Below are 15,905 nucleotides of genomic sequence, written 5' to 3' on the forward strand. Positions count from 1 at the left end.
GAGTAAATGGAAATTGAATCATATCATTTTTATTTAAACAAACTTTTCAAACAAAGTCAGTAAATCTGACCTTTGGATACTTGTCTGTTCTTGTCTCCTTTCTGTTACTTACTTACTATCTTCCAGTCATATCAGCTTCTTTGCTCCTCCTTGAAGCCTGATATCTCCACCCCAGGGCCTTGGCTCTAGCTCTTCAGTGTCCTGGAATGCTTCTCTCTGTTAAACAATTCCCTTGACTCATAAGAATTTTCTCAAATCTCACCTTCCCAAGTAAACCTGACCACCATAATCTGCATTGTCGTCTCAAGCCCAAGACTATCTCTCTCCTACAATGTTACACTTCTATTTCTATAACATGTTCCATCTTTTGACACAGTGGGTCATTTATTTATTTATCAGGTTCAGTGTCATCTGCTAAAGTCAAAAGTTCCAGCAAAATAGAGATCTTTCTTTTGCTCACTGATGAATTCCACACAGCTGAACCCAGTATCTGACCTCCATCAGGTGTTCCATGTTTGTGAATGAAGGTAATTGTCCATGGGAATGCAATGCTAAACCCAAATAAAATGCAAAAGCATTTCACATGGTTGGTGATTTACTGAAAACAAAACAAGGATTCAGGCCTCATCCTGTGACTTGAGTGTTCATGAACCATTTCTTGTCATTACATTGTAACAAAATTTATTCAAAATCATTGTGTCTGTATCTATCCCTACATTCTACCAGATTCTTATGAGTTTTGCTCTGCAGCTGTGCAAGGGATTCATCTAACATAAAGCCTCAGTGGTCATCTTTAAAAGTCCTAGCAAAACTAGATTATATTACAGATAAAAATTCTTACAGTTGCCAAAGGGACTCAAATTGTTTTTTGACTTCCCAGTTAAATTCCATCTGCTCTCTCTTCAGAGAGTGTACTACATTTTTAGGACTAGTGTAATAAATTACCACAAATTTGGTGGTCAGAAGTTCAAAATTAAGGTGGCCAGGAATCCAAAAATCAAGTTGCCACCAGGACCATCCTCCCTCCTGTGACTCTGAGGAGGGTGCTTCCTTTGCCTCTTCTAGCTTCTGGTGACTCCTGGTATTCTGACAGGTAGCAGCATTAATCCTAGTATCTGCCTCCTCTTCTGTATATCTATGTTTCCTTATCTCCTTCTCCTGAACTGTCTCTTCTACAAATGCAAGTTGTTGGATCTGCAAGCCACCATAAATTCAGGATGAAGTCCTTAAATAATTATGTACACAAAGACCTTATTTCCAAATGAGGTTCTGGAGAGACATGAATTTTGAGAGATACTATTTCACTATGATGTATAAAATTTACATGGGAAAATTTTAAAATCATTTATAGTATATTATCCTCCATGATTTGTGACTTCTTAATGTTCTATTTTTTTTATTTTGCCTTATTTTTTTTGCTTTGTTTCGTTTTGTATGTTTCAAAAAAGGAAAATAGCATACTTTATTAGAACAGCCTCCAAAGATTTTAGAGTAACAACAAATCAATATTTTTGTTCTAAGTAGTTGGAAGTAGGTAAATTTCTCCCAAATGTTCTATAACCCATAAATAAAAGAGCAGAGTTGAGAAAACAGGGACATAAAATTTCAGGGAGAATACTTGGAGAAACCCTGCTCAGGAAACCTTGACATATGATGTCATGAACTATACAGAGACAACATTTTGCAACATCATGGGTCCCAGGTTAAGCATTAGCGGAGTCCTTCCCCCTACCTTGACCAATGGCAGGATCATTCTCAAAATTCCATGGGAAATCACAGAGGTGTTTAAACAGGAGCTTTCCCATTATGCTTGGCTCTAGCTGAGTGACAAACAGAAACCTCCCACAGACTGAACCAATAGCAGACCACGGCAGAGACCTGGAGTGATAAACACCTCAGCAGAGTCCCAAAAGCCTTTCATTTTCAGAAGATTGGGCACAATGTCTAGGTATGGACTTTTGGGTTGTACAAATAATTAGGATAAGTCCATGGCACATTCAACACACGTTTATTAATGGCAATGTCACAGTTATGTAATGTTTTCCTATGTATATTACTCTTGTGTATATTATAAAAACAGTTGCTTTCTATATTGAAAGATCCAAAGATGAGGATTTTGTTCAATAAGAATATTCAAGTATAATTGAGAACAATTCTTTTTGGATAGCAAGTTCAACATCTTGTTAGTTACAATGATGTAATAAAAATAAAATAAAGAAATAGAATGAGACTCATTTTTATTCTGACCTGAGAGAGTTTAGAAGTTGGGTTACTAAACTTATCTGATAGAAAAGTATTATATATATTCTCATAAATATAAATTTATTGAGTTATTTAAAAGAAAATCCAGAAGTTCTTGTGCCTATGTGGTGTCTTATATCTCCATAATCACTCAAATAGGTGAGAACTAAAATGTTCATGAATCCTGTTTCTACAACTAAATATGTTGGTTCTTTAAATTGGTTAACTAGAATGTAAAACATTACAAATTTGAATTCTCAAATGATCAATAAGTTTCTTCTATACCATATTTGAGTTATTTACTATTAATAGGTAATTTGAAAAATAAGACAGCAGTAAGCACAATAAACTTATTTTAATTAGCCCTTTCAGGAAAAGTATCAGTGGAAATAATCTCTTAAAAATTCATTAATGAATTAGGCTACAATGCATAAAACTGGGAATTAACCCGTGAATCCACAAATAAATTAAATTTTGTTTTCATCAGGAAGACCATAAGATAAAGCTCTTCTTTACAAAAGCATGCCAAAAATACATACAGAGAACAACAGAGTTCAAAAACCATTTTGTGAACACCGTAGTAATAATTCTTTCAGATGAGATTCATTGATTTATACAAGTATCATTGCGTAAAAGATTGGGAACAAGATATTCTTATTTCAAATAACATCCTCTGCAGATTACTTATTAATTACAAAGGGTAAAAGGTACATTCAAAAAGGAGAAACCTGGCAGACATGTCCTTCACGAAGGGTCCAACTTAACCTCCACTAAATGTAGGAGAAACTGAGACCAAACGTTTTTAGACGTGAGGAACTGTGAGGGCTACAACAGCACCTGACACCTACTACAGATATTTGACTGGTACCTAATCATGAAAAAGAAACTGCAGGACTCAATTGAAAAGTGTTCTGCAAAACATCTGACGTGGACCCTTTCAAATAACAATGAAAGGAGAAGATAGAAAAACAACAACAACCAAAAAAATAGATTAGTGCCTGGGGATGACCTCTGGAATACAGAATTGTATTGACATGAAAATTAAATACAATTCATGTTCCATTATTGGTTCTTGGATTGGTGAAATTAAACATCATATGGTTGATTTGGGGAAGAACTTAGAAAACTTGAGTACAGATTGCATTTTAAACAGTAGTGCTCTGTTCAGGTCAAGTTTTCTGATCGAGATTCTTATATTGTATTTATTTAGGAGGATGTCTTTGCTCTTAAGAGATAAGACTATGCATTTTGAGGTGAAGATAAAACAAAATGTAGGAAAAAAGTTAAAAATTGGTGACTCTGGTGAATTTTGTATGGATATTTGTTGTATAATTTTTCAGGAGAAAAAGTGAACAGAGTTATCAATATGCCAAATGAGAAAAATCAGATCATAGGGGATAAATCACAGAAGTGTAATTTATTAAAAGCCCAACATAATTCAAAAACTTAAATACCCCTTTTTCTATAGGGCAGGGGAGAAAAGAATATTTCAGAGGAATGATAAATGAGGCTCTTATGGGGAGCTTGATGGGTTTGGAAACTGTACACTCTGCTGAGACAAAGTCCATTGGGGCCACAGAACAGAAGATGGATTGTAAGGCTTTTCTTAGACTGAAAATAAAAGGATAATGGTATGTGGCAATGTCTGCTCAGGTGTGTTGAGGGACCTTAATCTTTCTTCTTATGATATAAGTTTAGTTAATAAAGCCCAGAGAGGGGACTGTAGACAATTCTTTCTTCTTGGTGGGTCTGTACTTTGAGTAAATAAGAGAACCCTGCAAAAAGTTTCTTCCTGCACCTTGATTCTAAGGGACCTGGATTCCAAGATTCTAAGGCTGGTTCTATAAGGTCTTTTAATTTCCTTTAGCTCAAATTGCTCAGAGTGAAATATATGTGTGTGTATATACTATATATTATATGTGTATATTATAAAAGTATTCTTTACTTTTGTGTATGTTCCCTGAGTTCTAACAGTAATCTTTCCTCTGGTTTTCTTTCACTCAATGTAGTATTTTTTAAATTCACTCATTCTTTTCTTTATATTCACTTTGTTCCTTATTTATCCAAAGTATTCCCTTGTATGGGAATCAATACAAATCATTACCATATAGATACCTAGCATCTATCTCTCCTTTGTACAGATAAACAGTCAAAAGGAATAAAACTGAAGCTTGGAGAGGGAACACCAGATTCCAAAATGGACGTAAGCATTATATGATAGTAAAAATGAGCTATATGCAGTAATAATATGAGCTATATTTGAGGTTCCCAGAATGCTCTTGGGAACATAGGTAAGGATATATGCTGAATTGGAGTAAGAGAGCAGTGTCACCTTACATAAGTTAGGACCACAGGCTCAGAAGACTCAGGCCATCTAGATGAAGTGACAACATGTTGCTGGGGAGACAGGTCTTGGCTCCACCCTTAGGTAACTGGTGGTGTTGAACTTCTTGCTTTTGCTGAATTCTATTAACTTTTGTTTTCTTGAGGTTTTCCTGTAGTTCTTGAAGAAAACCTGCAGTATTGTTGTATCTATGTTCATCTTTGTGGCCATTTCATTCTTCATGCTGGGGTCTGGGTGTTGTTTTCTTTCTCTTTGTGAATGATTCCAGTCCTTGCCTTTAGGGAGGCCCACAGAGCCTGATATCTTCTCATTCAGAAAAGTTTCTATGTTTAGCTCCAGTGGCAAGCCAATTTTTGTACCTTTGTTGGCACTTTTCAAAATAAAATGTACTATGTCACATTAAAGTATTTAATGAAAATAGAATGAGTCTTAGTCATTCAATAAGTTATCTATTGATTGTCTCCTGTCTGCTATACATTTTTCTATACAGTTGGATAGATCAAAGCAGACAAAATACTCACCTTTGTGGAACTTCTATTCTTTCTCCTTATTTCTGAGCTCCCTTGTCTGTTAAATGGGTGAGAATGGGTGATGGCAATAAGGGTTGGACTAATGTCACTTATGCTTGAAACACTATCATTTCAGATACATGAATTTATTTGATTTAAATAGATTTGATATATTGGCTAATTTCTTTCTCCTAGTCTCCTATAAAAATAGTATATAACAAACACACTTATACATAACCCACAATAGAACATCATTCTGTCATTCTGTCAGCTCCACTTTTTATCTTATTATGGACCAAATGAGTGCACCATCAGCTATTTATTTCTTTAAACATATGCTAAGCTGTGAGTTCACCTTGGTTTTCTTTTTCAAGATTATTAAGAAAATAATCTATTTTAGGAAAAAGTAAAGTATTATTTATCTTGTCTACTTTTCCAGTGCCTGTAGTCTCAAACTTGTCTGTCTAAATCTAAAAAGAAATAGCATCACTATTAATGGCCATGTATTACCCCTAAGAGAAAATAAAATACAAGATTATAATTCAAAGCCAAGTGTAATAGTGAATCCAAAGATGGATATTTTTATACATTTACATATTTGTTAATTCAACAGAAGGGAACTTTTTATTAAAGCACATTAAAAATTAACAGGAAATACTTGGGCTTGAATAACACAAATTTACTTGTCTGTATAACTTATACTGGGCCAGAATAAACATACTTTACTAGACATTGCATATTGATGCTCAGCTTTGTTCATGCCCTAAGTTCAAGTGCAAGGTCAGATAAAAAGTTTATTTCTCTGTGCACTCCTTTTAGTTCATCCTTTGCATCTAACAATAGTAATGAGTTTTTTTTTTTTTTCTGTTGGTGCTACTAGTACTAAAGTGGTGGATGATATAAATGCAGAACTCCTTCAGTTCTCATTGGATTCAGGCTTTTAATTTAATTATCCACTATTTGTTTGTTGTTGTTCTTCTTTTTACTTATACCTGACAGTAGAATCTATTTTGATATAGGAATACAAGCACAAAATATATCTTATTCTAATTAAGACTCCATTGTGGTTGTTCATGATGTGCAGATTCACTGTGGTGTATTCATACATGTACATAGGAAAGTTAGGTCAGATTTATTCCACTGTGTTTTCTTTTATTATGTAGGTATGTGGGGGTGGGAACATGCAGGGGAGAGGAAGGAACTTGAAATTTTATCTTACATCATGTGCTTGCTACTCAAATTAGCCATCATGATCAGAGAAAGCAAAAGGCAAGAAAGTGTGAGCTTCCATGTTTATTTTTATGAGATATTGTAGAAAGTTATCAAACTTGTGTTAGCAAAGGAACAAGAGTTAAAAGTGAATGGGGTCCTGAGCTTTGATGTCAATGGAGACAATGTGTGGAAAATAGAGGGGATTTCCTAACTTGTGTTGAAAGTTGAAATTTAAATTTACTAAAGCCAGTAATAAGGTAGGGGTGAAGAGGGTATTTTTTAAATTTAATCATTTTAGATATATATGACAGTAGAGTGTATTTTGACATATTATAGATACATGGAGTACGATTTATTATAATGAGGAACCCATTCCTGTGGTTGTACATGATGTAGAGTTTCACTGGTGGTGTATTCATACATGAATACAGGAAATTTATTCATATATGAATATAGGAAATCTATTGTCTTTCTTATTTCCATCCCTCCCTTTCCTTCATTCCCCTTTGTCTAATCAAGTAAACTTCCATTCTCCCTACCCCCTTATTATGTGTTAGTATCCAAATATCAGATAAAAACATCTGGACTTTGTTTTTTGGGGGGAATTGGCTTATTTCACTAGCATGATAGTCTCCAGTTCCATCCATTCATCGGGAAAGGCCATAATTTCATTTTTCTTTATAGTGAGTAGCATTCCTTTGTATATATGCATCACATTTTCTTTATCCATTCACGTGTTGAATGACTCCTAGGTTGGTTCTATGGTTTAGCTATTGTGAGTTGAGCTGCTATAAATATTAATGTGGCTGCATCACTGTAATATTCGGATTTTAAGTCCTTTGGGTATATATTGAGGAGTGGGATAACCTGGTCAAATGGTGGTTTCATCCCAAGTTTTTTGAGGAATCTCCATATTAGTTTCCATAGTGGTTGCACCAATTTGCAGTCCCACCAGCAATATGAGTGAACCCTTTTTCCCACATCTTCACCAACATTTATTGTCACTTGTACTTTTCTTTTTTCTTTTCCTTTTTTTTTGATATGGCAAACAATATTTATTTACTATTGAGATTTTTCTTTTTTCTTCTATGACACATTGACTAGAATATTTATTTTAAAACTCATTCAAAGCTCATGATCATATTTTGACATATTATATATATATGGAGTATAACTTTGCATTCTTGTGGTTGTACACAATGTGGAGTTACACTGGTTATGTATTCATATAAGATATAGGAAAGTTATGTCCAATTTATTCAACGGTTTTTGTATTCCCATTCCTTTCCCTTCCCTTCATTTCCCTTTGTTTAATCCAATGAACTTTCTTCTTCACACCCCCTCTCACTTGTATGCTTGATAATTGCCACTCTGATTGGAGTAAGATGGAATCTCAGTGTAGTTTTAATTTGCATTTCTCTAATTGCTAGAGATGTCAATTTTTTTTCATGTATTTGTTGACAATTCTTATTTTATCTTCTGTGAAGTGCCTGTTCAGTTCCTTTGTTCATTTATTGAGTGGGTTATCTGTTTTTTTGGTCTTAAGTTTTTTTTAGTTCTTTGTTTATCCTAGAGATTAATGCTCCATCTGAGATGCAGGTGGCAAAGACTTTCTCCCATTCTGTAGGCTCTCCCTTCACCTTCTTGATTGTTTCCTTTGATGTGAAGAAGCATTTCAGTTTGATACCATCCCATTTATTGAATCCTAATTTTACTTCTTGTGCTTTAGGAATCTTGGTGAGGAATAAAGTTCCTAAGCTGACATAATGGAGAGTTGGATCTACTTTTTAAAAATATATTTTTTAGTTGTAGATGAACACACAGTATCTTTATTTTACTTTTATGTGGTTCTGAGGATTGAACCCAGTGCCTCATACATGCAAGGCAAGCATTTTTTAATCACTAAGCTACAGCCCCAGCCCTGGGCCTATTTTTTGTTCTAGTAGATGCAGGGTCTGTGGGCTAATTCCTAGTTTTTTGATTCACATTGAGTGGAGTTTTGTTTAGGGTGAGAGATAGGGGTTCAATTTCATTCTAGTACATATTGATTCCAGTTTTCCTAGCACCATTTGTTGAAGAGCCTATCTTTTCTCCAATGTATGTTTATGACACCTTTGTTTAGTATGAGATAACTGTATTTATGTGGGTTTGTGTCTGTGTCTTTATGTTTGTTTTTGTGAGGATGCCATGCATTTTATTACTAGAGCTGCATAGTGTGTTTACGTTCTGGTATTGTGAGACTTCCTCTTCACTTTTCCCTCTAAGGATTGTTTTGTCTATTCTGGACCTCTTATTTTTCCAAATGAAGTTCAGCACTATTGTTTTCTATCTCTATGAAGAACATCCTGGGAATTTTAATAGACATTGCATTCATATAATTTATACAGTGCCTTTGGTAGAATGGCCATTTTGACAGTACTACTAATTCTGCCTATTTAGGAACATAGGAGATCTTTCCGTCCTCTAATCTCTTGTTCAATTTCTTTCTTTACTGTTCTGTAGTTTCCACTGTACAGGCCTTTTACTTCTGTTGTTGGATTGATTCTCAAGTATTTCATTTTATTTTTTGAATCTACTGTAAATAGAATAGTTTTCTTAATTTCTTTTTCAGCTTTTTCATCATTGATGTATAGGAACACAATTGATTTGTGGGTATTAACTTTATATCCTGCTCCTTTGCTGAATTCCTTTATGAGTTCTAGAAGCTTCCTGGTGAAATTTTTTGGGTCTTCTAAATATAGAAGCATTTCCTAGGAAAATATGGATAGTTTGAGCTCTTTTTTTCCCCTATTTTTTGTCTAATTGCTCTGGCTAGGGTTTCAAAGACTATGTTGAATAGCAGTGGTAAAATAGGGCATCCCTGTCTTGTTCCAGATTTTAGAGGGAAAATCTTTCCCCATTGAGAATATTGTTGGCTTTGGGTTTAGCATATACAACTTTGACAATGTTGAGGTATATTCCTACTATTCCTATTATTTCTAGTGCTTTGAGCATGAATCAATGCTATATTTTATCAAATGCTTTTTCTGCATCTGTTGAGATAATCATGTGATTCTTGTTTTTAAGTCTATTGATGCAATGAATTATGTTTATTGATTTTCATATGTTTAATTAACCTTGCATCCCTGGGATGAACCCCACTTAATCATGATGCACTATCTTTTAATATGTTTTCATATGTAATTTGCTTTCATTAAGAATTAGTACTTTATTAAGAATTTTTGCATCTATGTTCATCAGGGATATTGTTCTGAAATTTTATTTCCTTGATGTGTCTTTTTCTGGTACTAAGGTGATACTACTAGCTTTGTAGAATGAGTTTGAAAGGGTTCCCTCTTTTTCTAAACCATGGAATAATTTGAGGATTGGTGGTATTTCTTCTTTGAAGGTTTTGTAGAACTCAACTGAGAATTCATCTGCTTCTGGACTTTTCTTTGTTGGTAGGCTTTTGATGGCATCTTCAAATTTCATTGCTTAAAATTGATCTGTTTAAATTTTCTCTGTCTCTAAATAAAATACAAAAAAAAAGGGTTGGGGATGTGGCTCAGCAGTTGAGCACCCCTGTATTCACTCCTCAGTACCCCCCCCCGCCAAAAAAAAAATTCTATGTCCTCCTAATTCAATTTGTGTAGGTCATATGTCTCTAGAAATTTGTTGATGCCTTCAAGATTTTCTATCTTATGGAGTATAAATTTTCAAAATAGTTTCTGATTGTCATCTTTATTTCAGGTATGTCAGTTGTGACATTTTCTTTTTCATCACTAATTTTTATAATTTGAGTTTATTCTTTCCTTTTTTTCATTAGCATGGTTACGGATTTGTCAATTTTACTTATTTTTTTTCAAAGAATAAACTTTATGTTTTATTGATTTTTTTGAATTGTTTTTGGTTTAATTTTAATTATTTCAGCTCTAATTTTAATTACTTCCTGTCTTCTAATGCTTTAGGTGTTGGTTTCTTCTCCTTTTTCTAGGGCTTTGAGATGCAAAGTTAGGTTATTTATTTGTTGTCTATTGTTTTAATGAATGAGCTCAATACAATGAACTTTCTTCTTAGAACTACCTTCATAGTGTCCCAGAGATTTGATATGTTTTGTTGTTATTTTCATTTACCTCTAAGTATTTTTTTATTTTTAAATCATTCCTGATTTCTTCAGCTAGCCACCGGTCATTCAATAGTATATTATTTAGTCTCAGGTGTTAGAGTAGCTTCTATTTTTTTATCATTCACTTCTAATTTCATTTCATTATGATCTGATAGAATGCAAGGTATCGTCTTTATTTTTTTTGCATTTGCTGAGAGTTGTTTTGTGGCCTAACATATGGTCTATTTTAGAGAAGGATCCATGTGCTGCTGAGAAAAAAGTGTATTTTATCATTGACAGATAAAATATTTCATATAAGTTAAGTCTAAATTATTAATTTTTTTTTTTAGTTTTACAACTTCTTTTTTTAGTTTCTGTTTGGAGGACATACTCATTGTGAGAGAGGTATGTTAAAGTCACCCAGTATTAATGTGTTATGATCAATTTGATTCTCAAAATTGAGATCTGTTTAATATTTGCAGATATCTATTATTTGGAGCATAAATATTTATCATTCTTTGTTGAATGGCAATTGCTCTGAATATTTTAAGTCAGCTCACCTCCCTGGCCCTGCTGGTTCATGGTGGGAGATTGCCCTCCAGGAAGTTGCCCTGGATTTCACTCATGGGGTGAAGGAGCTAATCTTTGTTCCCCCAAGTCACTCGTGGACCCTGTTTTCTGGTCTCAGGTTTAGTCTCCAAAATCAGTCGATTCCTCCTCTGCCCTTTAGAGTTCCAGCCCAGGGTCTCTCCTATCTAGTCCTTCAAGTGGCCAGTCTGGAAGGGTAGATTTCCTTGTGATGAACCCAGCCTAATTCCATTCTAAGATTGGGAGCCATCATGTCACAAAGTCAAGAAAAGTTGATTTATGTTTTACTATAAATTACTGAGATTTCTGAACTTGTTTGGAATTCCTGCCTGTGTTCTGAACTCATCTGTGCCTGGCTCTCCTTGACCATATAACAACCCTCCCTAAAACCTTAGTGGCCCCTCATAAAATTCTGGCTCTCCTTAACCAGATAACAACCTTCCCTAAAACCTCAGCAGCACTTCATAAATTCCGATGTTAAAATCTCAATTTACTCCCTACTTTGAAATGTTAAGCCATGTAGATTATTAACCTGCTATCTGCCTTTGTATTATGCTTGGCAAAATCCTGTTAGCTGTAAGTTCCCAAGACACCCCTCTTTGTAACTCTTTGTGCTATAAAACTTTTTACCTAGAGGCTGGGCTGCTAATGTCTAGCCCAGCTTTGGGAGAGACAGTTGCTGGTCAGCTTTTGTGTACACAATACAAGCTTGCTTTAATTTGATTTAAAATTGGAGTTGGTGGTCTTTTCTTTGCGTTGTGGCTCAACACTCAAGCCTGTATTCCCATGTGTAAACCTCTCTCCACTTTTGACTTTCTCCTGGTCACTTAGGTTCATTTTATGTTGTGTAGTATGGGTTTACCAGGCCTATATTTTGGGCCATGCTCAGATGCAGGGAAATCATGTCCCAGAGCTGCTGGCCCCTGCTTCAAAATGGTCCCTTCTTCCATCCTCCCTGGAAGCCTGGAGAGATTCAGCCTCTTTCCCACATCAGGACATTGTGCAGCACAGCTTCCAGGTTAGTCCAGCAGTGTCTTTGATCTCTGATCTCTCCATACCCAAGATGTGCCTCAGGACTCCAAGATATGCAGATTCCTTTCATTGATTTATTCTTCCACTATTTTTGCTTGTGCGTTTCGGGGTGGGGAATCACATCTGGGGATTTCTCTTTATTTTGTTATATCCAAACTCTAGTCTGATCTAGTCTGATCGGAATGTCCAGAATTAGTTCCCAGGGAACTCCCCCCTTCTCACCTTGCTGCAAACCTGCCTGTCTGCTTTCTTGGTTTCACATCACAGAGCAGCCAGGAATACGACCTTCTCCACTCCTCCGTTTTGGTCTTCTGGGGTGAAGTGATTTTAAAACTAGAGACAGAAGAAGACAAGGAAACAGTTTTGGAAAGTTCACTCTAAAGTAAAAGAGAAATGGAAAGTTATCATTGGATCACTGTGATTAGGAGCAAATGCTTTTATTATTTTTTAAACATCATACATGAGAGGAACACATTTGAACAAGTAAAATTAAGAAGTAGCTTGTTTTCTTTTATTTTTTTTTTCTAGCAAAGGATAGGCAGGAAGTGGGGAGACCTTGGTGGCCTGCCTTTTTTTCTACCTTTCTCACTTTTTTCTCCCTTTTGCACAAAGGAACTGTGAGAAAGTGTTGACAATTTGGGCCAAGAATAAAGAAGTGAAAAGAGTCAATGAAGTTTTAGCCAATCACACTTCTGCCTGAGCTTTGGTTAAATGACAAAGTGTATAGGGTGCAGTTTTGGGGAGGCTCTGTGGTGGTTTTCCTCCTTGGGAGCCCCAGCTGCCTCCTATCTCTTTGTTTCTGTATCTCGAGCCTGGCTGGCCCTTTATGGACTTGTCTTATTTCCTACCAGCAATCTCCAAACTTAGAGCAACTAATCACTCTTCCCCAGAAGGTCAAATGGCAGATAACCAGTTGACAATGAGGCCTACTGAGCATACCAACATATAACTTCATGCATCATAAGGACTCCACCTATGCTGGGGAAAGATGGTGGGAAGGATAAAGGAAGACAGACAAAGCAAGGAAGAGAGGATGGGGAGGTGAGTTGCTTGTTGTTCCTTTAAGGAGTACCCAAATTCTAAGGTTTTATGTCAAGATTTATAGCTTGAACTCAAAGGAGAAATATTTCAAGGAGAAACTCATATATTACGAGATAGACCCCATTCCTGAATTCTTAGAGAGTTGAGGAAGTCCCTCCACTTCAGCTTAGTTTGCCTGCATGTAAGGATAATTTTCAATGTATAACACTTAGAATTATGAAATTTCCCAATATATGTAAAAATATATGTAACCATATCAATAATAGTTAGATCTTTATATTATCATGTTAATGCAACAAGATGCAAGTAGAGGTGCATGCAGTTCCTGACATGCGTCAACAGATGGCACCATTTATACACAATTTATTACTTAATATAAAATTCTAAAATTCTCAAAAGGATTAATATAAAAAACTCAAAATGATTAATATGAAAAAAAGAATTAACATGTTTAGTTAAATTTGTATGCTCTCTGTATTCATTTCTTCCAGAGGTAATGTTTCCTGGTCTTTTTCCCAGACATTGGCAACTACTTCTGTTACAAATAGCTTCATCTGATACTAAGAAAGAAATGTCCAGGGAAAGATACTTTTCCCAGAACACATTTTTTTTTTGTTTCTTTTTTATCCCACCGGATTTTGATTCACAGTTGTATAAAGATAGAGATAGAGATAGAAACTGAGGAGATTTCCAGATTGGCCACTTAAGTACCTGCCTGGTTAGAGGCCACTATTAATGTAGACATTTGACAGGGATTATTCCTTTACTTATGAGAAAATGATTTCCTAATGTTAATTTTTAAAATTTTCACTCTATATTAGCTTCTCATCAGTTCATAAAGTCCCAGAGCTGATTCAGTCAACATTTTTGGTTTGTAGATTATGTGCTTTATGAGGCACAACATAGCAACACAAATATTTAAATTGCCCCCACATTTTACAACCTCAACCTCTGTATTTTATATAAAGGCCACAAAATGAATATTGTCATAATGAAAATTTGATACACCCTGAGGACTCCTGCTTACCGAAATCACAAATGGAGCAGATGGAGAAATCAAAAGGATATGCTGAGAAAGGTAGGCAAAGAGTAAAATCTTCTGAACAGTTTCAATTTTCATTCCTAAAGGCTAGAAATAAGCAAAGGGAAAAGGATTTTTTAATCCATGTAGGAAATTTGATTTTCAATATTATGTGAACGTAATGTAAGTAATATGAATTTTTGAAAATAAATAATAGAGTTTTACTCACTTTTTTATTGAGAAACTCAAATTTGTATTGAGAAACTCAAAATTAGTTTTAAAATATTATTATATGTTAGAATTCGGTTTTGCTTCTTTCTTTTGGTCTCTATTTGTCATGTGCTGCAAGTTTCACTTTAAATCCAGAATAATTTGTGTGATGTTCCTTAAAATGATTCTGTGGTGATCAATGTTCTATGCCAAACCTACCTGAAATACTTACACAGGACATACTTCAGTCAGGAGAGGAAGATTCTGCTTTGTGGACTGGTGGGCAATTTATTTAACCAATTCTGATCTTCCTGAAAGGCATACATCACCATATTTCTTCACTATTCTTCTAAAATAAAAGTTTTGCAAAAACCTTTACTAAATCCCTAGTCAATAGCTGAGAACACTTCAGTAAGGCTAACTCAATGGTTAAGGAGTAGATCTTTATTCAATGAGCTGATTTTTAAAAGCAAACTTGAAACTAAAAATAAAAATTAAACATTACTACAAATAAAACTTTGCCTTTCCAAGACAATGTTTACCAACAGCTATACTTTGCTTGACCAGTTACTGGTTATTAGACTACTTTTCCTCTTCTTTAACTTTAATCCCTATAATAAGAAGAATGCTAGTTGCCTAGAGACTGAGTTGACTTTTTATCAGAATGAGTTCTTCATTGTAATTGATGACTAAATAACACAAAGATCATAATTAGATTTACCTTTCTAATTAGTAATGACAATGACTTTTTTCACACTGCCAATTTTTCCATGGGACTCTGTCATATATTTTATATAGACTGCCTAATTTGATACCAAAAATATTATATATTTGTAATATATAATATTACTATATAATATTTTATAGGTATTATTATAAGATTTAAGTACAACTTCAAGCTAATGATATTAATACAAATTTTCCTGCTTAGTGCATAATATCTTTAAAATTATAATAAAATAATTTACAAGTGTCCAATCACTAGACAGTTCATGTCCAAATGAAATGTATCACTATTAGAAAATGTTGATAATTATTTTTTATGTATATTTACATATCCCATAACTGTACAAAAAGTTTAGTTTATTAAATGCTATTAATTGCAACCTTTGGGAAGTAAATTAATAGTAAATAGTTGACTAAAATAATATTTTTGAAACAAATTATACAAAAGTTAAACATATTGTGAGCATCTTGTGACAATTAAAAATCAATTTTTACGTGAGAATTTTGGGTGGATTCCAAAACCCAGGATATTTTAGCTTTTACTGCATTACTACTAAACTAGTAGAATAAAATTATCAAATACTACTGAGTACTGATCACGGTCTAGGTAATGTGCCAGCCATCTCCAAGTATACTTCAGTTAATACAACAAAGTCATGAGGTCGATGCAATTGCTGCCATTTGATAGAAGAGACATGAGGTTAAGAAACTCAGCTGAGGTCATGCAGGTTGTGAGAGGTGAGGCCTCTGTCAGAAGCCAGAACTTCCCATTGCAAAAGCCATCTCATCCTCTTAATTAAATAGGACTCTTCTCCCAGCCAACAGTGTCTTTTCATCTTCTACTGAAAAGCAAAAACAAATTAAACCAAAAGAAAATTCTGAATGTTACATATTGTC

At 34.5% G+C, this 15,905-nt stretch overlaps 1 protein-coding gene across 8 annotated transcripts in view; it reads left to right on the forward strand.

Moving 5' to 3' along the window:
* The first annotated feature begins 1,795 nt into the window (after window positions 1-1,795).
* Window positions 1,796-15,905, forward strand: part of Asic5 (acid sensing ion channel subunit family member 5) — a 38,102-nt gene continuing 23,992 nt past the window's right edge. For 4 of the 8 annotated variants that reach the window (XM_046459212.1, XM_046459216.2, XM_046459218.2 and 1 more), the window contains exons 1-3: window positions 1,796-1,948; window positions 12,901-13,051; window positions 14,020-14,129. In XM_046459212.1, coding sequence (XP_046315168.1) covers window positions 12,999-13,051; window positions 14,020-14,129 — 163 coding nt within the window. In that variant the 5' untranslated portion in view covers window positions 1,796-1,948; window positions 12,901-12,998. Of the gene's footprint in view, window positions 1,949-3,717; window positions 3,873-12,861; window positions 13,052-14,019; window positions 14,130-15,905 lie in introns of those variants that run through there. The other 4 variants (XM_046459213.1, XM_046459214.2, XM_046459215.2 and 1 more) reach the window with 4 other exon arrangements.

Source organism: Marmota monax, unplaced genomic scaffold, assembly GCF_021218885.2.
Source record: "Marmota monax isolate L192 unplaced genomic scaffold, Marmota_monax_Labrador192_F-V1.1 WCK01_AAM20220418_F8-fsc00002, whole genome shotgun sequence".
Taxonomy (NCBI): Eukaryota; Metazoa; Chordata; class Mammalia; order Rodentia; family Sciuridae; genus Marmota; species Marmota monax.